This window comes from Peromyscus californicus, unplaced genomic scaffold (assembly GCF_007827085.1).
Source record: "Peromyscus californicus insignis strain IS unplaced genomic scaffold, ASM782708v3 Scaffold_22__1_contigs__length_63687245, whole genome shotgun sequence".
NCBI classification, from domain to species: domain Eukaryota; kingdom Metazoa; phylum Chordata; class Mammalia; order Rodentia; family Cricetidae; genus Peromyscus; species Peromyscus californicus.
In genome coordinates this window covers 45,493,207-45,520,016 of record NW_026294525.1, presented here as the reverse complement: position 1 = coordinate 45,520,016, position 26,810 = coordinate 45,493,207, and the positions used below count along the sequence as shown (strand labels likewise).

The 26,810-nt window shown below is 45.9% G+C and overlaps 1 protein-coding gene across 2 annotated transcripts in view; it reads left to right on the top strand.

The window, feature by feature from the left end:
* Window positions 1-25,391, top strand: part of Dcbld1 (discoidin, CUB and LCCL domain containing 1) — an 82,816-nt gene extending 57,425 nt beyond the window's left edge. For both annotated transcript variants that reach the window (XM_052751343.1, XM_052751342.1), the window contains exons 6-11: window positions 8,441-8,574; window positions 15,253-15,293; window positions 17,260-17,347; window positions 18,684-18,733; window positions 21,406-21,525; window positions 23,468-25,391. In XM_052751343.1, coding sequence (XP_052607303.1) covers window positions 8,441-8,574; window positions 15,253-15,293; window positions 17,260-17,347; window positions 18,684-18,733; window positions 21,406-21,525; window positions 23,468-23,988 — 954 coding nt within the window. In that variant the 3' untranslated portion in view covers window positions 23,989-25,391. The remainder of the gene's footprint in view (window positions 1-8,440; window positions 8,575-15,252; window positions 15,294-17,259; window positions 17,348-18,683; window positions 18,734-21,405; window positions 21,526-23,467) is intronic.
* Window positions 25,392-26,810: the final 1,419 nt, after the last annotated feature.

Below are 26,810 nucleotides of genomic sequence, written 5' to 3'. Positions count from 1 at the left end.
ATATGGTCTTGAAGAGATAATTACAGAAAAGGTATTGATTCATTCCGTGTGGCCCAAAAGGCAGCAAGCAGTGGGATCAATGGCTCAACATAGAGATGCCAATTTCAGCGGCATGAAAGGAATAATTAAACAGCATAGGATGCAATAGGGTGTCTGGAGAAGTATGTAGCTGTCACAAGCATTTTGTTGGTGATAATATGTGTGAGTGAAGGTGCCAGTAGGGTGGGGACAGAAGAGATCTTCAGAGGCTATCCCGGAAAACTTTTAAGGGTCTTTTTGAGTCCTTAAGATTCTGGGCATTCTCTCATTGTCTGACAATGTAGGCATCTACAGTATGCCTGTTCTCAGTGCCAGCAGAGCAGTGTGGGCTTCGGGCTTCCTAAATGTGACCATGGGGCAGCTTTCCTTTGGCACCTTTCCAGCTTGCTAATAGTGGAATACATCTGCTTTTCAGTAGGATACATCAACTAATTCATTTATTATTATTGGTTTTGTTGTGGGGGCCCTGTGTACCATGACATGAGTGGGGGGTCAGAGGACAACTTGTGGAAGCCGATTTTGTGTTCACCGTGTGGATTCCAGAAATTGAACTTTTTAAGTCACTGTTCTGTTGCTGTGAAGACACACTATGACCGAGGCAACGCTTATCAAAGAAAGCGTGTAATTGGGGGCTTGCTTATAATTTCATAGGTGTAGCTGAAGATTTTCCTGTGTCCCACTCGGTCCACAGCCACTCAGACCCAAGTAAACACACAGAGACTTATATTAATTATAACTGCTTGGCCATTAGCTCAGGCCTATTACTGACTAGGTCTTACACTTAAGCTAACCCATTTCTGTTAATCTATATGTTGCCATGTGTTCCGTGGCTTTACCTGTGTGCCATTACATGCTGCTCCCTGGACAGCAGGCTGGCATCTCCTGACTCAGCCTTCCTCTTCCCAGAATTCTCCTTGTCTGCTTATCCCACCTATACTTCCTGCCTGGCTACTGGCCAGTCAACATTTTATTAAACCAGTGTACAAAAACATTATTCCACAACACATAGGTTTAGTCCATTAGTGTCATGGTGAGGAGCTTGTTGGCACACATGGTACTGGAGCAGAAGCTGAGACCTACATCCTGACCTGTAGGCCGAGAGAAAAACCTCAAAACCCACCCCAGTGACACACTCCCTTCAACAAGGCCACACCTCCTAATCCTCCTAATCCTTTCAAATAGTGCTATGCCCTGGTGACCAAACATTCAAATGAGCCTATGGGGGCCATTCTCGTTCAAACCACCCCTGAAGTTAAGTATCAAATGTGGCGGCTCAGTGGACACCTTTACTTGCTAAACCATCTTGTGGGCGGGCCTTAACTAATTCATTTTACAACTTCATTGTTCTCAAAAAATGTTCAAAGGCCGGGCGGTGGTGGCGCACGCCTTTAATCCCAGCACTCGGGAGGCAGAGCCAGGCGGATCTCTGTGAGTTCGAGGCCAGCCTGGACTACCAAGTGAGTTCCAGGAAAGGCACAAAGCTACACAGAGAAACCCTGTCTCGAAAAACCAAAAAAAAAAAAAAAAAAAAAATGTTCAAGAAACTGCCAACAGGGACAACAACAGACGTACCAAAGTGGACAGGGGAGAGCCCACGTGGCCTCAACCTTACTCAAAAACTACAGGCAACTAAGGAACACTGAGAGCAGGAGAAAGAGTCTTCCCCAGGGAAGAGCACACCAACTGGTTGTCCAATACCAAACAATCAGTCCTGAAAACACAGTAACACACAGACTGAGCAGGATATAGATGCACACAGACACACGCACATATGTGCATACAGTAATAGTTAATGGAAAAAGAGGCCACAGATTTGAGGGAGCAGGGAAGGTATACGATGGGAGAGTTTGGAGAAAGGGAAGGGAAGGGGGAAATTACGTAATTATACTAAATCTCAAAAATAAGAGTGTTCAAGAGATATAAGAAAATAAAAGTATACTCCTGGTTAGGCAGAGAAAGTGAGAAACTAGGCCTATGTACACCAAAAAAAAAAAAAAAAGGTAGAGAAAACAGAATAATGACAAGTATTTCTATGTAGTGACAATATGAGTGACTTTTCATATTTCCTAAAATTTCTATAGAATATTACTTGCATAGAAAGCAATGTTTCAAATATGCTGAAATGAAGACTGTAGGAGCTATAATGAAGCACATAGGAGCAGGCCACATGATTGACTGGAGGTGACTTTGTCTCATTTTGTTTTGTTTTGTTGTTTTGTTTTTGAGATCGTGTTTCATTCTGTATTGTAGGTGGATGTTCACTTCCCTGTGTGGCTCAGGCAGGCTGCCTTTGAGCTTGAAACTCTCCTGCCTCAGTCTCCCTAGAGCTTGGGTTGCAGGCATGTACCATCAAGTATGGCTCTGGAATGTATTTTATAATTTACATCTTGCCATCATTTGACTAATAGTTTAAGCGTGTGCTTTATTCTTATTGCACCTTACTGGTTTTTTTAGCTCACGTTTTATTAACTTGCAGGCTAAATTGCTTACTCTTTTTTAGATTTTTTAAATTTTATATCTATGTGTATGTATTTGCACATTTGTACAAGAAGTACCTTCAGAGCCCAAAAGAGGGTGTCAGATCCTCTGGAGCTCAAGAATACCGGGAACTGAACTCTTCCAGAGCAAGAAGCACTCTTAACCGCCGAGCCATTTCTCCAGTCCCCAAAATGTTTACCTTCATATTTATTTTTGCAAGAATATTTTTTCTTTTTCTTTTTTTTTTTTTTTCCGAGACAGGGTTTCTCTGTGTAGCTTTGTTGCTTTGCACCTTTCCTGGAACTCACTTTGGAGACCAGGCTGGCCTCAAACTCACAGAGATCCGCCTGGCTCTGCCTCCCAGGTGCTGGGATTAAAGGCGTGCGCCACCAACGCCCGGCTGTATTTATTTTTGTTAAAGCATTGTCAGTACTTGTGACAGCCGGATGACTTTTCCTGAGAGGAAGTTTAAGGAGATTCTACAGTGCTGGGGTGATTTGATGATTGCTTGGAAAGTCATGTGGGTCTTCATGCCACTCTGTTTGGCTGACCTTTGTGGCGAAGTGAACTTTCATTGGTCCTTTGAGATAGTGTTTGGTTTTAACACTCGGGTGGATGCTGAATTCCCTGTGTAGCCCAGGCTGGCTTCCCACTCAAACCCCTCATGTCTTCCTAAGTCAACTGGACAGTGCAAGGGTGCTTCTCATATTTCCTAAATGTGTGCAAGTAATATAGACAGACCTTTACATAAATATAAGTTTAAAAATAAGAAAGCTGTCTTCAAGAGCTGGAGCTGTGTGTGTTCCCCTTGCTTCTTCAAGAATTGTAACACTGTTGTTTCAGTTTAGTTAATGGATTTTGTCTAAGGCAAATCACTAATTAACACAAACCAGTGATGTGGTTTGACCATGTGTGCATTTCTGTGCTGCACCTGTACTGCAAAACTAACTAGAAAATCCAAGTATTAGTTGTTCAAGGGGGAGTGTTTTTGGTTTTTTAAATCAGATTTAATGAAGGTCAATTTTTAAACTGATACAGGGGTATTGGTGAAATTATTAAGGCCATTCCACGTAGTTAAAAGGAGATTTATTTAATGGCGTAACTTACAGGTTAAGGGATAGGTAGGTCACGGGGTCTGGGGAAGGTGTATCGCAGTCCAGCGATGTTCTCTGGAGCTCTGCTTGGTACACCTCCAATGTTCATCGTCCTGGAACCGAGACAGAGCACAGCCCATCCAGATCTCGGGTCTCCAGGCGCCTCCCTTGGCCCCGCCTTGTATGCGTGACAGTTGCGGAAGTCTCCGTGGGGGTTGGAACTTCCAGATCAAAGCTGGAATGGCTACCCACTACACAGGGGGCATTCATAAGCATGAATTATGCTTTAATTATAGGATAAGGAATTGCTTTTTTTTTAAAATAAGAAAATAATTGTGGTTAATACTGGTCATTTTAATCGTGATGATTTAATGGACAGATCTGATGACTTGTCCCCTAGAGATGTATCCCGTGCCCTGCATTAAATATTATGGGGAAATATATCTATACTTAAAACTTTCCTTAACAGGCATCTGTACCATTGGACTCCTCCATTCTTCCTTGGGGGAAGTCAGAATATTTCATGACCAGTTACCCTGGTGGGTGGTGTTGCTCACTGACCTCTGGTCTGTCAGTCGCTGGGAGCTCTGTAGAGAACATAGCTCCTGAGATTCATACATCACCAGACAGGATGCTGAGGAAGAAACGATTCAAGGCATTGGGAAGTGCTGCCCAGCAGACCGTTGCTAACATGCTTCCATCCTGGGGCACAGGGAGGCAGACGAGCCTGTGTGAATCCTACAAAGGGTGCACTGGGTAGAGCCAGAAGGTGGCAGACGTCCAGAGTGGATACCACATAATCTAGATAATCTAGTCTATCCTTGTTGTTGCCTGGTTGACTTAGGAAGAAAAGCCAGAGCAGAGAAATGACTTCCACACATGTAATGCGGTTAAAGTTGAGCCAGGATGCCTGGACTGGAACATGCTGAGCAAGCACTCCTCCCAGAGGCTGTGTCCCTAGCTGCTGAGGGTTTTGTTTTGTTTTTGTTTGTTTATTTGTTTGTTTTGTTTTTTTCCACCATGGGACATATGCAACCCAGGCTGACCTTAAAATCTGGATATGTAGCTGAGGCTAGCCTTGAACTCTTGGACTTTCCTGCCTCTACTTCCCAAATGCCGGGGTTATAGGCATGCATTACCATGCAGAAAGTTTTTTAGTGGAAGCAGACAAATGAAAGCTAACAAAGCGCTAGCCGAAACTCCTTACCAGCTGCAGTACTCGGGAGAATGGGCCCTCCGCCTCACCGGGGCAGCACAGTAGAGTTGTTCCTGTAGACAGGGGTGCAGATGAGCCAGCCTTGAGGGCATGAGAGGGGCAGAGCTGGTACCGCCTCCCTCACCTGCAGTGTGGTGGTGAGGATGAGGGAAAGATGCCCTCCCCCTTACCTCTACTGCCTCCAGCTGGCGAGGGAGCCGTCCCTCCCCCGAACCAGCTGCAGCACCAGAAAATAGGACCCTGCACCTCATCTGGGCAGCACAATACAGCTAACCCTGTTGGCAGAGGTGTAAGTGACCCAGTTGTGAGCGTGGGGAGCTATCCCATTACTCATCTGTCTTAGGGCATCGTGGACAGGGGAGAGATGCTTGCCTTCCCCCCATCAACGCCTGAGGCAGATTTTTTATGTGAGTGCTCTATCTGCATGTAAGCCTTTATGCCAGAAGAGGGCATCAGATCCCACTAGAGATGGTTATAAGCCACAATGTGGTTGCTGGGAATTGAACTCAGGACCTCTGAAAGAGCAGCCAGTGTTCTTAACCACTGAGCCATCTCTCCAGCCCTGCATTATCTTTTCTTTAAAAATTGTATTTAGTTATTTGTCATCTATTTATGCATTTATTTTTTGCAGATGGGACTGAGAATTGAACTTAGGCCTCGCACATGCTGGGCAAGTGCTCTACCGCTGTGCTACATAGTCCCTTTTAAAATAATTACGTTGCGGTCCTTTAGTGTGGGTGGGATGTCTTAGTTTTCTATTGCTGTGAAAAGACATGACCAAAGCAACTTAGAAAAGAAAGCATTAAATTGGGGCTTTCTTATAGTTCATGACCGTCATGGCTGGGAGTATGGTGGCAGGCAGGCAGGCATGGTAGCTAAGAGTTCATATGTTGAGCCAACAACAATGACACAGAAAGCTCTAGCTAGGAATGACTTGGCCTTTGAAACCCCAAAGCCCTGCCCCATGACACACCTCCTTTAACAAGACCATACCTCCTAATCCTTCCCAAACAGTTCCACCCACTGCAGACCAAATACTCAAATGTATGAGCCTTGGGGGACCATTGGAGTCACACAACACAGCATGAGTGTAGCGGTCAGAAGACACTGACAAGCATTGGTCCCCTGCTTCTGCCACTTGGGTCTTGGGGATTGACCTCTACTGAGCTATCCCCTCACTATTTTCCCACCCACATTTTATTATTTATTTTTTGAGATTTTAAAAAAAAAAAAGCAAGCTAGGCCTGGCGGTGGTGACGTACACCTTTAATCCCAGCACTCAGGAGGCAGAGCCAGGTGGATCTCTGTGAGTTCGAGGACAGCCTGGGCTACAGAGTGAGTTCCAGGAAAGGCGCAAAGCTACACAGAGAAACCCTGTCTCAAAAAACCAAAAAAAAAAAAAAGCTTTTATGTGTATGGATGTTTTGCTTACATAGATGCCTGTGTATCACATGAATACAATGTCTGCAGAGACTAGAAGAAGACTTAGGATCTCCTAGAACTGGAGTTACAAATGGTTGTTAGCTGTCACGTGGGTGCTGGGAATCAAACGTGGGTCTTCTGAAAGAGCATCTCTCCAGCCTTCCCACCAGTGTGTTTATGTGTGTGTGTGTGTGTCACAATGTGCATGTGGAGGTCAGAGAACAACAAACAACCCCAGATGTCTGTCCTTGCCTTCCACCTTATTCGAACAGTCTCCTGTTTGCCCCGAGTACACCACTCTAGCTGGCTTTCCAGGTATCCTCTGTTCCTGCCTCCCTTCTCACCCTAGGAATGCTGGGATTACAGGCACTGCTGTGTCTGGCTTTATATGTGTCTAGGCATTTGAGGGCTCGAGTCCTCACGCTGGCACAGCAAGTGCCTTACCTGCTGAGCCGTTCCCCCAGCCCCGTTTCTGGTTTGCCCTGACAGAGTCGCATATAGTCCAGGCTGATCCCCCTATGGAGCTGGAAATTGCCTTCAACTCTGGTTCTCCTGGGGTTGCTGGCTCTCTTCACCACAAAGAACGCTTCCTAATGAAGGCAGATTCGGGGAAGGTTTTTTTTCAGATGCAGGAGGGGGTCTCTACTAAGGAGCATCATCCTTTTCCCTCCTTCTAGGTTTGACTTTGTTTCCAAAGCGGAAGGTGTCGCCCGCATGGGTCTCTGCTTCTTTTTGTCATACCGTCTATTTATGCTATTTATGACAATGAGGTCAGTTGCTGCAGAACTGACTTCCTTTGCCAAATCTCAGGTGGGAAATATGCAGTCTCTTACAAAAACAAAACAGAACAAAAAAAAAAACCACCGAATTTCTTGGTGGTGTTGCAACTCCAAGGTAATTGGTTCCAAATACCATCTATCTCCTTGCTTCTCCAAGTGCTGTAACGTAGAGTTGGGGAAACGTTTTCCTTTGAGAATCAGGGAATCGGCGCTGTCGTGAACACAGTTGAGTCCAGTGATTGAGACCCAGGGTCGTGACCCTCTGTCCTCCTGGTTTTAGTATTAGCTGCAGGGCAGATGTAGAGCACGCAGCTCGACTGTATTTAGGACTGTCTTCTTAAGCCGAATGTCTGTCTACCACCTTCCCACTCACATCTGTTCCTGGGGACTTTGGACCTGATCACCCCACATATTTTGTCATTCTTTAACTTCCCTTCCCAGCCAGCGCCGCCCCCGAACCTGTCTTAATCAAGCCAGTCTGTTGCTCTTGCTTTTGCTGCCTGTGTCTAAACAGCTGCCTGAAGGCTCCCGAGAGCCGCGGTGGCCCAGCTGTCACAGGCTTTGGACTCAATGAAAGGATTCAGAAAAGGAAATAAATGAATGCTGGTTTTTTGGTTTTTTTTTTTTTTTTTTTTTTTTTTTTTTTATCATTTCACATGAAACTTTCTGTTCCATATAGTGGCTGTCAGCCATCTTGGTTTTGACACCGTACCAACTCACTGCATTAATATGAAACTGTGGTGCAGAAGGCTCACTTTCTTGACTAGTACATAGCTTGCCTTCCACTGTGCCTGGGACTGTCTGTCTTGTAAGCCGAGTCTAAGAGATTAGCTCCATTATCGTTTTGTGCTTAACCATCCACCCAGAACCCAGTGGCTTGAAATAGCCACCGTTATATTTGCTCGTGAGCATGGTGAGCAGTTTGGCAGGTGGGTTCTTCGGCTCCACTAGTCTGAAATTGCTCTTGATGCGCTGAGGTATCCTTGCGGCTTCACTAACATGCGTGGCAGTTGGCAGGGCCTCATTAATTGCGGCAGAACAAGGCAAGCGCCTTGACTCAGTTCAGATTGTCAGCTAGGCGTTTCCATGAGGTTATGGCCATGGAGAGAGGCATTATTCACGGGGGTGGGGCAACCACTGTAAATGATTAAGCAAGCAAGTATAGAAAATTCAGTGGGTGCGCCTCTAATCCCAACACTCCAGAGGCAGAGGCAGAGGCAGGCAGATCACTGAGTTTAAGGCCAGCCTCGTCTACAGAGTGAGTTCTAGGACAGCCAGGGCTAAATAGTGAGAGCCTGTCTCTAAAAAAGCAAAACAAAACAAAAACTCAAACAAACAAAAGTAGCCAACTGCAGCTTTGTTTCCATTGTGTTCCTCAGTGAGTGCTGAATGAGGGTGTCACTCTGTTTCAGACCTCTTTACTGTGCAAAGCTGCCATCCACGCGGGGATCATCGCCGATGAACTCGGTGGCCACATCAACCTGCTGCAGAGCAAAGGCGTCAGTCATTATGAAGGAGTCCTGGCCAATGGTGTGCTCTCCCGGCAGTAAGTACTTTGCTTGCGTTCCGAGAGGAGAAAGCCCTGAGGCCGTAATTAATCAGCTGACAGTTTTTGAAAGGGCAGCAGGATGTGATGCCAAGTGGTAGTCAGCTGTGAAAGTCTCTGTGACCAGGCTATAGGAGGATGGCTTAGCAATCAAGAGCACTTGCTGCTCTACTGGAGGACTGGAGTTCCGTTCCCACAATGGTAGCTCCCAGCCACCCATGATTCAGTTCTAGGGTATCTGATGACCTCTAAGGGGTATCTGACTTCTTCGGGCACCAGGCATGCACGTGGTCCACATATGTGCATTAAAGCAAAGCACACATATACTGTTAAGTTTCAAACGCTGGACTGAGCTGAAGTGCCTGTTTAACACTGTCAAAGCTGGACCTGGGTGCCAGGTTCTCCCAGCATCCCTCAGTCCCTACCTGTTACAGGGTGTGGCTGGAATATACCCTGCTCTCTACCCTGAACTCTCCAGCCCGGGGGCTGGACTGCCCTTCCCCCAGAGGCTCTTCCCTATATAAACCATATGTTTTGGTTACCCTTCCCCGTATACCTTTGGCCTCCTGGATACTATAACTGGTTTGCCTCTCTCTCCTCTCCTTTCCCCTCCCCCTCTCCCCACAGGGCCCGGCTCAGCCTGGTCATGTCCACTCTGCACTCTCCCAGACATCCCTTCCTATACCTATACCCCTTTATCTACAGTAAACTTTCTCCTCCACCCTACCTAGGAACAGTCATGTCCTTTCCTTTCCTTTTTATTTCTCCTTTTCATTCATCACTTAAAAAATAAAATAAATAAATCTTTAAAAATGTTCGAGAGTTTCAACAGCGATTATAGTCTTTATGTGGAAAATAAATGTAGCGGTAAATGACATCCTGGTTGTGCCAGCATAGAAGTTAAAGTGGCCTGAGCCCTGGTGTGGGCATTTCCACGCCCAGCTGCACCTGTGGCAGAGAATTAATGCTTTTTGCTTTCGGGTTCTTATACTTTTAGCAAATTACTGGTTATCTCCAATTGTATCTAATACTGAAGAAGACAGGAAATGGAAATAAATATTGATAGAACCACAGAGTCCTCCCCGACCCAAAGATTTCTAGAGACTGTTTCTTGAGGAGTAGAAAAGGCAGCAATAAAACAAAAAAGAGCAATGGCTTTTATTATGTATTTCATGGGGGTGGGTATGGAAATTGATTTCAAACAAAGCGGTACATTCGCACTTCCTTAGAGTTTAGGAGACACGCAGAGCTGTGTTGAAGTGATTGTAGGCTGCTCCGAAGTGTGGAGGAGGGGGCTCCCTGTAGGTGGATAGTTAGTGAGGAAGATGTGCTCTGGGGAATTCCAGATCTCGCGCCCCCCCCCCAGCCCCTCTCACTCCCCCCTCTTCCATGTTCTCTGTCTGCCCCTGGAAATGTTTTACTTTAATTGTGTTTTGGACAAGCTTCCACCGTTTTAGTCCCAAGGATGAGGCTCAGACAGAAACTGCACACTCTTTGGGATCCACGAGTATCTTCTGTCGCTCCACTCTCTGTGTGGCGGTCTCTAGCCTTACCATTTTACACTAGTCCCTTTCTAATAATTGTTTTCTGCTGACTCTGGACACTTGATCCTTCTGCCTCTACTGCCACAGTTCTGGGGTTACAGGTTATAGGTTACCGGTTCTGGGGTTATTCAGTGCTGAAGATCGAACCCAGAGCCCTGTGCATGCTAAACAAGTACTTGACCTCCCAGCCACTCACCAGCACCCCAGACCTGTCCTGCACACAGAAAGCTCAAGACTGTTCTGTCTTTGTGCTGGCTGGTTTTATATCCACTGGACACAAGCTAAAGTCATATGAGAGGAGGGAGCGTCAGTTAAGAAAATGCTTCCATAAGACAGCGCTATAGGCATGCCTTTGGGGCGTTTTCTTAATTAGTAGTTGATATGGGAGGGCCCATTCCATTGTGGGTAGAGCCTTGCCTGGGCTGGTAGTTCTGGGTTCTGTTAGAAAGCAGACTTAGCAAGCTGGTAAGCAGCACCCCCTCCATGGCCTTTTCATCAGCTCCTGCCTCCAGGTTCCAGCCCTGCTTGCTTGAGTTTTTGTCCTGACTGCCTTCAGAGGTAAACTATGATATGGAATTGTAAGCCAAATAAACCCTTTCTTCCCCAACTTGCTTCTCCGTCATGGTGTTTGATCACAGCAGTAGAGTAACTCTGACGAAGACAACCCTCATAAGAGTGTGGGCTATCTTGCTGGGTAGAAATCTTATTACAGGACTGTATGATGTTCCAGCATGTGGGAGGTTGAAGCAGGATTGCAAATTCCTGGCCAGCCTGGGTTGTATATATCTAGACCCTGTGTCAGAAAACCTGGGTAGGGGATCACATTATCAGTAATAGATAGGTTCCCGAGTTAGCATGAGTTTGACGAGTCCGATGTCATTTTGAGCAGGTCCATAAATATAGTTTTAACAAATGTGTGGGTCAAATAGAAATCCTGACCTCATGGGTTACCTTTTCAGAAAAATGCATTCTACATTTTTGAAGGAAAACAAACAAACAAACAAAAAAACACTTCATAGGTTACAAGTAAAAACTGGGTCTAAAATCCTTTTCCAGGCTGGGGTTGTAGCCCAGGCTCCTGGGAGTGGGGTTTGGACGGAGACCTGGGGATAGGAGAGAAGTTGGTTATGTGACCTTTATGAACGAGACCAGTCATGGATATGGCAAAAGGGAGGAGCGCAGTTTACCAGGGACAGAGTCAAAGACTGAGGAACGATGCTGCAGAGGAGTGGAGATGGCTGCTGGCTTGTGTGTTGGTAGCCAACAAGCTGGCTGGCAGGTGGCTGAGGAGAAAGAAAAAACCGATTTCACACCTGGAGTGGAGGAGGTCACTGGTGGAGGCATTCTGATCTAAGACCTTGACAGACAATGCAAGCCCTGCTGGGTGTGATTCACGAAGGAGCGTCCACTGAGGACAGGGTGTGTGCTGCACACAGCACCAGAGGCTTGGGTTCGGTGCTCCGACCGCCATGAGATCCCATTCACCCTGCTTTTCCAGGTAGGGTTTTAACAATGAAGCGGTTCTTTTCTCAGAGATAATTTTTTTGTTTTGTTTCAAGAAAGGGTCTCAGTCCAGGCTAGCCTGCAGCTTGCTGTTTGCCAGCCTGATCTTGAATTCTGTTTCCTCTTTAGGGTCAAGGGCATGCTCAGCAGGATGCCTCTAGAAGCTGATGTCAGCACTAAAATAAATGAAATTATACCACATATACACTTTTTCTTTTTTGCCTCCCCCCTCCCCCCGACAGTTTCCCTGCATAACTCTGCCTGGCTTGGAGCTTGTTGTATAGACCAAGCTGGTCTCAGACTCAGAGATATCTGTTTGCCTTTGTAACAATTGAGTGTTGAGATTAAAGGTCCTATTTTTATATGTATGAGTGTTTTGCTTGCATGCATATATGTGCACTATATGCATGCCTCATGCCCAAAGAGGTCAGAAGTCAGTTACAGATTGACTGTGAGCCACCAATTGGGTGCTGGGAACTGAACCCAGGTCCTCTGGAAGAGCAACCAGTGCTCTTAACTGCTGAGCCATCTCTCCAGCCCATATATATATTTTTAGGTTTATATCTATCTCAAACCTTGGAACATTAAATTTTATATCCTGCTTGTGATAGATCTGATTGTTTAAACATTGTGCTGTAAACCTTCAACTATTCAGCCTGCCTGATCTTTGACTTTTGGGGGTTTCCTCCGTGTGTCTGTTGAAGCTCGGGTGCTCTTTCGGAAGACCTGAGGCTCTCTCGCCTAGACTTGGCTTCACATGCTTGGCCTGTTTTTGTAAATGTCTGAATGCTTCATTTCAAAGAAAGCAGGGTGACCAAGTTTAATGTGGACTGCCTGGGTTTTGTTTTACTTTTGAAGAAAAACATTAAAATGGTGGACTTAAAAGTAGGTTTCATTCTCTCAGTCACCCATGTAGCAATTAGACCTAATGCATAAATGTAATTTTCATGTCGCAGTTTAAATTTACATGCCAAAGAGGTGCATAAATGGAAATGATTGGCGGCTTGTAGGAAGTTGGCGGTATAGCATGTCGTTATTTGAACGAGTAGAAAGTCCAGAATTATGCCAAGGGCTGTACTTCCTCCTAGCTCTCGTGATTTCTCCCTGATCCTTGTTCTGAGCAGGGAATCGACTGCATGCTAAGCCAGTCTCCTCTGCTTGTTTAGATCCCAAATCTTCAGGGAGCAGCTGTTTTTATCTGTGATGTCGCGCCTTTGGGGAAACACCGTACATTCGGTCGTTGAACTTCGGTTCCCACACACGATTGTTTGGTGTTCAGGAAGAAAACAGAGAAGGAAGCGCTGCAGCTGAGGAAGAAGGGGTCCCTAAAGTAAATATCCAGACTCCGCTGGGATTCATCCGGGGGTCAGGCCACTTCCTCCCTCTGAGGAGACCAGAATGGAATCAGGAAGAGGGACTGATCTCATCCCAAGGAGGAGGCTCTGACCGTCCGAAGGGACAGCCTTCCTTTGTGTTTACCTTAAGTTGTTCCAGACTGTCTATCTCTGGAGCCCAGAGGGAGGCTTCTTATTCCTGTAATCTGGTGGAATTCGTTCACCTCGTGGTGGGTGCCTCAGAGCCCCGCCCTCCCCTGGGTGGTGGTTTTTAAGGAGAAGGTTTGTCTGCTCTTAGTGTGACTTCACCCCTTTTGGTTAGATAGAGTGAAATGCACATTCGAGGCCAGCTGATAAGGGAAGGAAGCCAGGCAGAGAGCTGTTAGCAGAATCCTCCCTCAGGTCTTCACCTTTTATAAAAATACCTTACTGCATTTTAAAATTGTGCACTGTGTGTGTGTGTGTGTGTGTGTGTGTGTGTGTGTGCGCACGCGCGCATGCACATAGATGCCATAGCGTTCATGTGGAGGTCAGAGGGCAGCTTGTAGGAGGCGTGGGTTTCAGAGAGCCCATTATCAGCTGAGCCATCTCACGAGACTCATATCTTCATGTTCAAGAGTTATCCTTTCTGTACTTACTCTCTCCGATTGACAACAACAAAATCAAAGGGAATGTTTTAGTGCCTCCCGGCAGTGCAGGCAGACGTAGGTGTTTGTGTTGTAGCACGTGATTGATGTGACCTTTCGGGGGGTGTGTGGGGGGGGCACATTTCCAATGGAGTTCTTAGTTTGGGACATTAGGAGAAAGAAAATGGAAATATCAGACAAAAGGGGGGCTCTTGATAAATTCTAAATTTATTCCCAATAGAACGTTCCTTTCCCAGAGGGTCACAAGAGCTGAGTTCTCATCCCAGTGTGGAAGTTCCTTAAAAAACTAAAAACAAGGGGGTTGAAGAGATGGCTCAGCGGTTAAGAGCACTGGCTGCTCTTCCAGAGGTCCTGAGTTTAGTTCCCAGCAACCACATGGTGGCTCACAACTATCTCTAGTGAGATCTGGTGCCCTCTTCTGGTGCAAAGGTGTATATACAGATAAAGCACTCATACATACATAAAATAAATCTTTAAAAAAAAAACAACTAAAAACAAAACTACCATAAGACCCAGTTATGTCTGGGCATAAAACCAAAGGACTTTTACCAGCATATCACAAAGATACCTACCTGCATGTCCACACAAAAGAGTTTTGTTCAGGATAAACTTGGGGCATTTGCAGGAGAATGGAACCAGAGATCATCACATTAAGCAAGAAAAATCAGACCCGGGAAGATAAACATCATCATATTTTTCTCTCATGTGCAGAATCTAGATTAATATAATATCTGGGTGTGGTATGGTGCATGCCTCTAATACCAGAACTAGGGGGCCTAGGGCAGGAGGGTTGCAGCAAGTTTAAGGTTAGCTTAGGCTACCATGGTGAGATCTAGGAAGGCCTGGGCTATACAACAAGAGCTTAAGGTTAACAGCCGCAAAGCAGAAGGGGGCTGGGCTGCTGGGGTTTTCTGTGACAGGAGCCGGGGTGATCTGGGCGAGGGGGCCTCAGTTAAAGACTTGCCTCTGTTAAGTTGGTTTGTGGGTGAGACTGGGGTATTTTCTCGCTTGATGATTGATGTGGCAGTGCCCAGTGTCCTGGGTGGTGCCAGCCCTGGGCAGGTTGTGTAAGAAAGCAGGCAGAGCCAGCCAGTGAGCAGCATTCCTTCTTGTCCTCTACTTCAGTTCTCGCCTGCAGGTTTCTGTCTGGAGTTCCTGCCTTGGCCTCCCTGGGTGATGGGGCGTGATCTAAGAGTTAGAACATGGAATAAACCTGCTCCCCTTCCAGATGGTGTTTGTCCCAGTAATTAATAGAAAGCACTTTAGGGTAGGTGACTCTTTAGGTTGGGGAGGCCATGGAGAGTTTGGAATGAGGGTGATGGGGATTAAATACAATCAAAGTAACCTTGTGGACATGTGTGAGAATGTCACAGTTGAATGCATTTGTACAATTAACCCATGTGGTTAGGAAAGGTCATGTCTCTGAGTCTGGCCTTTGCCACCTGTTTTGTTCTGTTTTGTTTACTTATGACAGTTTCTGAGTTAGCTTATCCGTAAGACACTGATGAAAATGAAAGCGGAAAGCTGGAGGGATTGTGATCATCACTGCCTGGGGTGGTGGTGGGTCTGTCAACCCAACAAGGGCAGTGCTGTGCTCGGCTCCAACATCTAATGAAGCGACTCACGTGCCTCTGTTTGTCTTTATTTCAGTGGTTCCCTGTCGGAAAAGCGTTTCCTGTTTACCTCCACTGGTAAGGATCATTGCTGTTTCAGAGTCTTCCAGGGGAATTTAGTCCTGCAAAGCCCACGGGTTATGGAGTTCAAGAATTTTCTGTCTTGTTTTATTTTCTTTTTATCCTTGGGTGGTAATCGGTGTTCTGTACCCAGATAATAGGTTTCTCGGCTGACGTAATAAGCCACATCAAGCCTAATTGAAAAAGTAGAAGAACAGGTTTATTTCAGCAAAGCAACTCCCGGGTGAGTTCTCCGGTCCCAGAGATTGCGGCAGGAGAAGCCATGCGCCTGAACTAAAGCAGGGAGATTATATAGCCTGTAGGGGAGGGATGATGATGTGTCCGCCACAAGCTGGGTTTGTGCCCAGTATTGTCAAAGCTGGAATGCTTAGGTAGGGACTTGGGCTGCTGGCGGCAACAGGAGAGGAAGTTGCAGTAGTTGCCAGGAATGTGGAACTGGGCTTTTGGGCGCCTTTTCTTTGTTGGAGATTCTCTGAGCAGGCAGGGTTTGGGGAGGGAGAGAAAGAGAGAGAGAGAGAGAGAGAGAGAGAGAGAGAGAGAGAGAGAGAGAGAGAGAGAGAGAGAGAGAGAGAAACAGAAAGAGAGAGAGAGGGAGGGAGGGAGGAATGGGGCTTTTGGATCATGCAAGGGCGAGCTGGGAGTTCCAGCTGAACAGGCGGTGCTGAGTCTGATCTTTGCTAGGCATGTGACCTACCTCAAGGTAGAGGCAAAAGGATCAGGAGTTCAAGATCATCCTCGGGTTTGTAGCCAGCCTGGGCTACATGAAACCCACTCTGAAAAAACAAAGAGTAGTAAACATGTGTATGTACACACGCATCATAATAAGCAGTAACATACTATGTCATACATTTTTCATTTAACTTTGAGTTAGGAGTATTTTCTAAATTACTGTATGTGGATATACCATAAATTAACCATTCCCCTCCACAATATTTAAGTTGTTAGATTTTCCTGAAATTTTACTCTTATGAATGACAGCACTGGAATTTACCTGTATTTTATATCCATCTAAGTTTTTTTTTTTAACCTCTTGTTCATGAACTATATATACATTGCTACTTTGGTTGTTGTTTTTTTGAGACAGCGTCTCATTATGTAACCTTAGGTGGCCTGGCATGAGCTATATAAACCAGGCTGGGCTTGAACTCCCAGAGATCTGCCTATCTTTGCCTCTCCGGTGCTGGGATCAAAGGTGTGTGCCACCATGCCATGCTAACATTTTTACTTCCAATTGACCTTTATTTTCTCCCCAAGGATCACAAGGAAAGGTGCAGAGTGTTTATGGTTTCCACAGCCAGGGGGGTCTGTTCTGGGGACAGGCTTGCCTCTTCATTCAAGGCACTCAAAGAGTAGTAGAGAAGCGTGGAGTTTTCAGTAGCTGACTGAAGTGCTGCTTGAGGATATCAGGCTGCCTTTCCTCTTCAGCGGAGCCACGGCTCTGACAATGAGAGCCCTTGGCTCCCAGGCCTAGTGACAGTTACCTGTCAAACCTCCCCCAAGCTGTGGAAACTGTAAGCTTTGCAGGGAGCCCTGCATGCGGCTTCCTCCTTCAGCTGTCTGATCCTGATGTGGGGAATTAACCTGAAGCTGGCAAGAGGCTCATCCTAGGAGCATGGAAAGCTGCCCTTCTCGGTGGAGGAACAGTTTTATTTTTCTAGACTCGGCTCAGAGTGTCCATCACCCCCTTTGACTCTGTCACACCGTAAAGGCCGAGCATAGTCATTTTCCCTGTGCAGAAAGCAGTTTTGCTTATTGAGTTTTACTTGGGGGCTTTTTGAGACAGGGTCTCTGTGTGTATCCTTGGCTGGCCTGAAACCCACAGAGATCCTCCTGCCTCTGCCCCCCCACCCCACGTGCTGGGGTTAAAGTTGTCCACCACTGCACCCAGCGCTGAAGCACTTTTCGACCCTGAGTTTTGCTTCTAGGTGATTTGTGTTGTAACGAGGTGGCTTTCTCATTCCAGGAATGAATATCACCACCGTGATTATTCCATCCGTGATCTTCGCTGTCCTCCTTCTGGCTGGAATGGGGGTCTTTGCAGTTTTCAGAAAGTATGTGAATTGACACTTTTTCATTTCTTCTCTAATTATATGTGTAAACAGTGTATTAGCTAACCTCTCTCATCACCCTGACAGCCTAAGGAAGGGTTTTGGCTCACAGTTTGCGGACACACACTCTGTCGTGTTGCTGGGAAGGCAAGGCGGCAAGAGCGTGAAGTAGCTGTCACATCCCACCTGCAGGCAGGTGTCAAAGAGATGAATGCTGCCGCCTGGCTCTTTCTCCTTTTCTTTTAATTCTGAGACCCCAGCCTGTGGAATGGTTCCACCCCCAGTTAGGGTGGGTCTTCCTATCTCAGTTAAACCTTCCTAGGCTCATAGACAAACCCAGAGGTGTTCTCCTATGGCCAGGCTAAATCCCATCAAGTTGACAATACCAACACATTCATAAATCCCAAAAGTTTCCACCTCTGGTAAATGTGTATTAAAGAAGCAGCATGACTTCTTTAGAGATGAAGTGTTAGTTTATATTTTAAAAATAAGTTGGGTCCTGATGTTGGCATAGAAATATCCAGTGCTATATTCCAAGCAGTTCTCATCACGTAGAAGCTTTGATAAAGGCTTCCCACATGAGCCCTGCTGGAGTCAACATCTGGGAGCTGACATACTCCTTTTGAAGTCTCCCTCTTTCTCCCACCCATGGAGAGGTTGTTAAGAAAGAGGACCCGGGGCCTGGGTTCCATTCCCACCCATGTCCCCAAACAACCCAACACTGTCTGCTGTGGCTGTTTTTTCTTGTGCAGAACAAAGACAATCACCGTGATGGGTGCTGGATCTTTTCTATAACCCTTATATACCATTTTTATTATTATGGCAAACGTTACAAGTTGGATTTAAACCAATGTAGAAAATATTCTCAAGTTTTTCCATTCTCTTTTCCCGTTTTAAACGGATTTAGAACTTATAAAAATGTACATTAGTATGAGTAGAATGCCGAATCATTCTACACATTCATCATAACTGATAATGTTTGTTGCTTTTAAAGGCACCTATAATTTGTACCTTATAGAAAATAGTATATAAAAGTGATCATTACAGATTACTTAAGGATTTTATTGGTTTCCTGAGCCATTGAGAAAATCAAATAATAATACATTGCTTTCTAGTACACAAAATAAAATTAGTATAAATGAAAAAATTGTGACCTTAATTATAAGCTATATTTATATGATCCTATCTGTACACATGGCTCTGTAAGCGTATGTCAGCGTCTAGTTCAGTCTTCAGAACACCCTATGAGGTAAGTACTATTCTGGTATTCATGTTATAGGAAGAGACAGGGTGTACAGGTTGCCTTCTGAATATTTAGTAGGACTTTTTGTCTTAATAGGAGGAAGAAGAAAGGAAATCCGTATGTATCAGCTGAGGCTCAGAAAACAGGTTGGTTAAAACCTCCATCTACAGTTTTATTCTGTCTTTAAGGAAAGGGGCAAGGTCCGTTAATGCAGTGCATTTGTAGGACTAGTGATAAGCTTAGTGGTAGAATCCCTGCCTAACGTGTGCAGGGCCCTGGGCTCCATACCCTGTAAGCCCCTTTATCTGTGGTTTATCTGTGGGTGCTATGTTCCAAGACACCAGTGGTTGCTCAAGACTATAGATAGAACTAAATAATAGATATAGAAAGTTTTGACATGCATAGCTCTGATAGAGTGTAGTTTATATATTAGACACTGAGAGATTAACAAGCAGCTAAATAATAATGGAATAGGTCAGTTATAATGTACTGAAATAGAATGGCCAGTATCACCATTTTCCTGTGGGTGCATCTTCAAGTAAAGTGCCTAAACGGGTGTGTTTTAGTTTCTTTCCCTGTTGCTGTGATAAAATAATCTTTAAAAAGCACAATTTAAAGGAGAAGAGTTGTTTACATTCACAGTTCAAGGTACAGTCCATCATGGTAGGAAGGAGAGATAGCAGGAACTTGAAGCGAACTGGTTACATCACATCCATGATGGGAGAGCACAGAGAGGTGAATGTAAGCTACCGCCCAGTTCTCCCTCTCCAGTTACAGTTCAGGATCCCAGGCAGGGCTTGGTCCCATCATGTTGGGTGGGTATTCCCACCTCAGCTAATGCAGTTAAGATAATCACCCCACCAGACACCCGTTTCCCAGGTAAATCTAGAGTCTGTCAAATTGACCATCACCCTAGAGTAGCGTATAGCGAGTGGATACACCAGACTAAGGGGGTGGGGTCACATTCTAGGTAGCATTGCACAACAATTTATTCTTCTTCTAAGAACAGCATGCGGTTCAAAATATGAATTACTTCTGGAATTTTTCCATTTAGTACTTATGGATCATGATTCCTTTGTTTTTGGAAAATAAACTGTAGGTAAGAGGAACCTACTATATGGTTTTTTTTGTTTTTGTTTTTTTAAAAAGATAAGTTCCATCACATTGGAATGAGCAAAGCCACAGTGAAGAAATTTACTGTGTCTAGTCTGTCTTGTCCTTCAGAGTGTTTATGCCGGCAGATCTCTATTTAGCACGAGCTCCCTCCCGTTTATACTCTTCATTTCTGTATGTGTACTGAAGATTAGATTGCTGCATACACTGTCTGTCATCAAGGAGACGTGACTGCAGCCCTGCCAGTGAACTGAGCATGTGCTTGGCCTGGGTTCTAGTCCTAGCATCAAACACAGTAAGCAAAGACAGACAGGACTAGTGAGACAGCCGGATTTGATCCCTGAACCCACATAATGGTAGAAGAAGAGACCGACTCCAGAAAGCAGTCCTCTGACCTCTGCACATACCACGGCACAGGCACACACACTACGTACACTACGTACACTGGTCAATAATAATCACGACAATTAAAAAAACATTCATGCATGAAGTGTTTTCAGACCTCTGCTTTGCACAGCAGGATTAAACGGTGGTAGACAAGAGCTCTACCATTGAGCGACACCCCCCACACACACACACACACCTTTTCACTTTTCATTTTAGATAGGGTCTCACTAAGTTTCCTAGGCCAGTCTTGAACTCACTTTGTAGCTCAGGCAGGCCTTGGAACTTTTTTCCTTCCTGCCTGCCTGAGCCTCCTGAGTAGCGTAAGATTACAGGACTGTGCAAATAGACCTGACATCTTTCAGTATTTCTTAGGCCACAGCTAACTCACTGCAGTGTCTGCTTTTTGTTTCTTCCATTGGTAGTTTTCTGTGCCCTTGAGATAGTGTCTCAGTGTGTAGGCCAGGCTTAATCTTGAATTCACTATAAAGCCCAGGCTGGCCTTGGCATCCTTAGTGCTGGGATTATAGGTGAATACTACTGACCTGTGTCCTAAGAATTCTCCAGAACACACATATGATCCCTGCCTGATCCATTCCCAGCAAATACAGTGGAGGCCTGAAGATGCTGAGAACAGGCCAAGTCTAAACAGCAGCGGTGTTGCCTCTTCTGGGTACGAGTCTTATGTGAATGATGGAAAACTGGGCCCAGGTGCCTCCAGAGCTTGGAGGCTACACCCATTTTTATGTGTGTGGGTGTTTTGCCTGTCTGTATGCATGTCTGTTTACTACCTCAACGCTGGGTGCCCATGGAGTCCACAAGAGGGTGCTGAATCCCCTGGGACTGGAGTTACAGATGGTTGTGAGCTGCCATGTGGGTTATAGCAATCAAAGTGGAGTCCTGGAAGAGCAGTCTGTGTTCTTAACCACTGGACTACCTTTCCAGTCCACAAATCCATTTAACACCATCCGTGGGAGCTGGGCATGGTGGTGGCACACGCCTTTAATTCTAGCACTCAGGAGGCAGAAGCAGGTGGATCTTTGTGAGTTCAAACCTGGTCTACATAATGAGTTCCAGGACAGCCACAGCTATGTAAAGAGACCCTATTTCAAAAAAAGTAAATAAATAAACAAAGCCATCAGTGGATACATATTGAAGGGTTCATCTCACCATATCATGCTCAGCACACACAACTGACCCGAGCTGTGGCCGGGGGTTTATCAACATCCTGCAAGAGACTGACTTCGGATACGTGGAGAACACATAGGGTATGTGAGTTACATGTCTGATGATGCACTGTTTCATCTTCTCTTTGTTCCAGGCTGTTGGAAGCAGATTAAATATCCCTTTGCTAGGCATCAGTCGACCGAATTTACCATCAGCTATGACAATGAGAAGGAGATGACACAAAAGCTGGATCTTATCACCAGTGACATGGCCGGTGAGTATCATACCCCAGGGACAGTGCTCTGAGGAGGTTCTGCTTGTGTGAGACAGGAAGCAGGACAGTGGGAAGGCCAAGATCCTTCATTATAGCAGAAGTGTGCTTTTTTTTTTTTTTTTTCTGTACTCTGTGCAGAATTCCAAGCTGACACTAAGATATCATTAGTCCCTTGAGCTGAGTCGAGTACCCCTGCAGGGCACAGAATGGCACAGAGGGTGAAGGCCCATAGCATGGCTAGTCTCCGGAAGCTCCTCATCTGTTTGCTACCCGGGTTTTTATTAAAGTACTGGGAAAGAGGGTCAGAAAAGACTAATTGAATGATGAACTAATACATCTCCTGCCTTTGAGCAGAAGGAGCTACATTAAGGGACCTGTCAGTCACAATGGCTCAGTGTCCCTGAGAAAGCATCGCTATGTCCTCTCTTCCAGTTTTATTTCTTGACTGTTCGTCTTCTTCAGCTTGCCCCCAGAGTGACCTCAGACTGCTAGCATGTGGGTTCTGAGTGAGACTTCCACAGCCCCCCGTGATCTGACAGAGGGTTTAACACAGCTTCAAGTCCTGACTTCGTTGCTGATGGCTGCGTGAGTTGGGAGAAGTCACTTGGTTTCCCTCTGCTTTGTGTCCTGTTGTAACATGGAATGACAGTCCTACCTCATGTCTAAAAAGACTTGAATTATTTTATTATCCGGACATTCATCACTAAGCCCAGACCTATTGCTTAGCTTAGCTCTTCCTTCCATTAGCCCACCCCATGTCCTTAATTCTCTTGCCACATCAGACTGTCTTCATAGTTGTTTCTTCTCCTCGGGATTAGTCAGGGTTCGCCAGAGTAACAGAACCTATAGAATAAGTGTGTGTGTGTGTGTGTGTGTGTGTGTGTGTGTGTGTGTGTGTGTGTGTAGGGAAAGGACTTATTAGAATGGCTTACAGGCTGTGGTCCAGCTAGTCCAACAGTGGCTGTCTACCAATGGGAAGTCCAAGAACCCAGTAGTTGTCCAGTCCATGAGGGTCTTCAGCTGGCCTTCAGTACACACAGGACTCCTGAAGAAGTAGGCTCTAATGGCAGCGAAGGAATGGACTTGCTCGTGAGAGCAGGCAGTCAAAGAGAAAGCCAAGTTTCCTTCTTCCGTGTCCTTTATCTAGGCTGCCAGCAGAAGGTGTGGACCGGGTCAAAGGTGGATCTTCCCACCTCAAAGATCCAGATTAGAAATGGGTCTTCCCACGTCAAATGATTTAATTTCGTTAAGAAAAATCCCTCACAGGTGTGCCCAGCCGTTTGGGTTTTATTTTATTAATTCTAGATGTAGTCAGGTTGGCACAGAGAGTTGGTCACGTTGGTCATCACACCCTCCTTTTTGTGTTACGTCCACGTCCAAACTTTACAAAGGCCACTTTGGAAGTCACTCCTAGCTGGACCCAATGGCCGACATCTGTAATCCCAGCACCTGGGAGGTATCCCAGATGGAGCCTGAGTTCAAGGTTGTCCTCCACCAATGTAACAAATTAAAAAGCCAGCCTGGACTACATGAGACCCCACCTCAAATAAATAACTAAAAGTCACCCCTAAACTGGGCATGAAGTTGCACACCTGTAATCCCAGCACACCAGAGGCTGAGGCAAGAGGATCACAGATTCTCATCTAGTTGGGGTTACACAATAAGACCCTGTCTATAAATACATAAGTAAATGCCTCTCCTTTACAAAACATTTCCCCCCTAACCGAATGGCTCCTTGCGGCTTCCTGAAGCAGGCAGTATGGTAGTTTAAGCCCCAGCGGCAGCATCTGACTTGCGTTTCCTCTCCCTCGTGCAGCCTCTGAGACTCTTTAGTCACCCACCCGGTGGAGAGTTGAGTGGAAGGGAGGAAAGCCTACTCTGCGACCCGCTGACTCGCCCTCGTGTCGGCTGGTGCGCTAATATGATGCTTGTCTGGTTTCAGATTATCAGCAGCCTCTCATGATTGGCACTGGAACAGTCACAAGAAAGGGCTCCACCTTCCGGCCCATGGACACAGACACCGAGGAGGCCAAGGTGAGCGCTGAGGCCAGCGGCCACTACGACTGTCCCCACCGCCTGGGCCGCCACGAGTACGCGTTGCCCTTGACGCACTCGGAGCCGGAGTACGCCACGCCCATCGTGGAGCGGCACCTGTTACGAGCCCACACCTTCTCCACGCAGGATGGTTACCGAGTCCCCGGGCCCAGGCCCACTCACAAACACTCCCTTTCCTCCGGAGGGTATCCCCCTGCCGCAGGGGCCACCCAGAGCGAAAGCTACCAGAGGCCAGCAAGCCCCAAGCCTGCGGGTGGTGGCTACGACAAGCCCGCTGCCAGTAGCATCATGGACAGCAGAGACCCCTCCCCTCAGCTGCAGGTGACTCCTGGGGTGAACGATGGTTATTCAGCACCCAGAAATGGTCTTGCACCCCTCAACCAGATGGCTGTGACTGCTCTTTTGTGAACCCAATGTGAAAGAAACCTGCTGTGGTACTGAGCGTGCTCTGCTGTGAGTCACTGGAAGGAGTGTGTGCCTGCGTGTGTGACTCTTCAGGATCCTAGAGACAACCTCACTCACTGTTTACAGAACTGTGCAGCTGGTTTTGTTCCCGCCCTTCCAGCAGACCCGGTTGGTTTCTGTTGCGCTAGACTGAGGAGACTTTCCTCACTTCTCTCACTGTGATGCTGTGCTGTAAAATGTGCAATTTGTACAGTCGTACTTAACGTGAATTAAAGGAAGGAGGTTTGTGGTTGTTTTCTACCCCGGGGTTAAGGAGAAAACTCGGGACTTGCAGAGATGTGGTAGTACATGTTCATGTTTCTCAGGGTGTTTGATTATCTGACCCTGATAGCAGCAGGTCTGTTTAAAAAAACCCTGTCTGGTTGTGGTGGCTCATGTCCTTTTTGATAAACTAAAAGCATTTTTTGACATTCCTTCTCCTGGAAGAAATGAAATTACTTGAAATATGAAAAGCACATGGGGGTAGGTGATTGATTGTTCACTTTCATGGCCGTAGATTTATGCAAGCAAGCGCACCACCTCAGCATCCTGCTTCCTTCGGCTCTTCTTGAAAGTGAGGCCGAGGGGCCTGGGGCCTGGGTGGGACCCAGCTGTACCCTGAGGGACCTCATTCTCTAAGGAAAGGGCCTGGTCTTACTGCACAGTGTTCACAAGCAAATCTGCCATTCCAGGGTGCTGAGACTCAAGGCAATCCACGCTTTCTCTCTCTCCACAACTTGTAATGAAGGTGCAGAACAGCTGTGGCTGGGGGGACTGTCAGGTATTTCCAAACCCCAGATTTAAAATGTAGCTGAGCTCAGAAGGCCTACTTCTCACAACTTCCTCCAGAAATAGTGCATGTCGGCGGCTTCCATTATCCCTGGAAAATAAACATTATTTGAAATGTGTTCTTACGCACGTCTAAGTAGAGATTTCCAGTGGCGGGCTGGTAACTGAGCTGGTGGTATAACAAAGCTGTTTTCTCCTAAATATGTGATTATACTCATAGAGTAGCCCAGGTCTCGGCTGTACCTCATGTTCAGTGTTGTTCTCCCTGAGTTGGCTTTGTGAAATAACTGGGGGATTTAACCTCTTTGGCCAAAGAGGAAAAAGTCATGTGTCTTGTTTGTTAATAGAAAATATGGACATAACAAAACAAAACAAAACCCAATCCTTTCCTTAAAAACTGTATTGTGACCCTATTTGTGTGATTGTCATTTTCTATGAATTATATCTGCGCTAAAATAGGGTGCTGAAGGGTCATGGCAGACTATCTGTTTGGTTAGAGTGGAGGATAAACCATTTGCTTTATGGAGTTTACATGATTTTGTGTGTATACTAATTGTAATAAACTATGCCAAATCAGACAGCCCCTGAACTCTCGTTGGGCCCCTGCTTGCTGGGCTAGTGAGGGGTTCACCCTGTAACTGGGTTCCCATAATTCGGTTTGCAACTTTTTTTTTTCTTTTAGAAGTTTAGGTATAAACTTTATAGAAAAGTTTAGGTACAAGAAAACATGAGTAGAAATGTCCTATATTAGATATAGTATTTTTTATCAGTTTGGCCAATATCAAACTTTTTCAAAAAATGAAATATTACTACACATACACATATATGTAGATATTGTGCCCTTAGGGGAAACTTTCCTATATTTATAAGCAAATACTTCATCAGTGCCTGTATCATTATTTATTAATTTCTTCCTAATCATTGACTAAGGTTTCCAGCCTTTTTCTTTTTTTTAAATTCAGACTCTAATGTAGCCCAACTCTCCGTGTAGCCTTGGATGATCTTGGATTTCTGATCCTCCTGCCTTTGCCTCTCAAGTGCTGGAATTACAGATGTGCACCCTCACATCTGGCTTTTATTTTTATTTTTATTTTTATTTTTAATATTTTGAGACAGGGTTTCTCTGGGTAGTTTTGGTGCCTGTCCTGGATCTCGCTCTGTAGACGAGGCTGGCCTCGAACTCACAGAGATCCGCCTGGCTCTGCCTCCCGAGTGCTGGGATTAAAGGCGTGCACCACCACTGCCCTGCTCACATCTGGTTTTACTTTCTGTCTTCTGAGAGGCTTTAGTCACACTGTCAAGTTAAATAATTCCAATTAGAGCATCTAATTCTTGGTTCCCGGTCTTCTGGGTAGTGGTTGCTTTTCCTGAGGATTTGTGGAAACTGTGATTTAGACTGTGCCAGGGACAACTCGGGATGTCAAGGAGCCAAAGCTTCCACCCCCCCAGTCATACTAATGCTGCCACTTCAGAACATGCCTTCCATGAAGAGACGTGAGCATTGTTAGCTGACTTGTGCTCACCCCCAGTCACCTGTTTTGCTCACTGCATAAATCCTCTCCATTGAAATTACAGTACTTCCATGTTATCTTTAAAGCGTTTGTACAGATATAGTTTATGTTTAGCACTGTCTACCCAACCCCTCTCCTTTTTCTTGCCTGCCCCCATCCCATTATCCCCTCTGTGACCCTAGACGTTTTCATTTCTTCTTCCGTTTTACATTCACAGGCTTCATTTAAAATCAAAACCATGTGACCACATAAAATCTACGACATCAGTCATGGTGGCACATGCCTGTTTTGTTTGGTGAGGCAGGGTTTCTGGATGGGTAGCCGTGGCTGTCCTGGAACTCAATCTGTAGAACAGGCTGGTCCCGAACTCACAGAAATCCACCGCTACGTTGTGGCACATGCTTTTAATTCCAACACTTGGAAGGCAGAGGCAGGCTTGGTCTATAAAACGAGTTCCAGGTCAGCCAGGTCCCTGTCTCAAAAAAC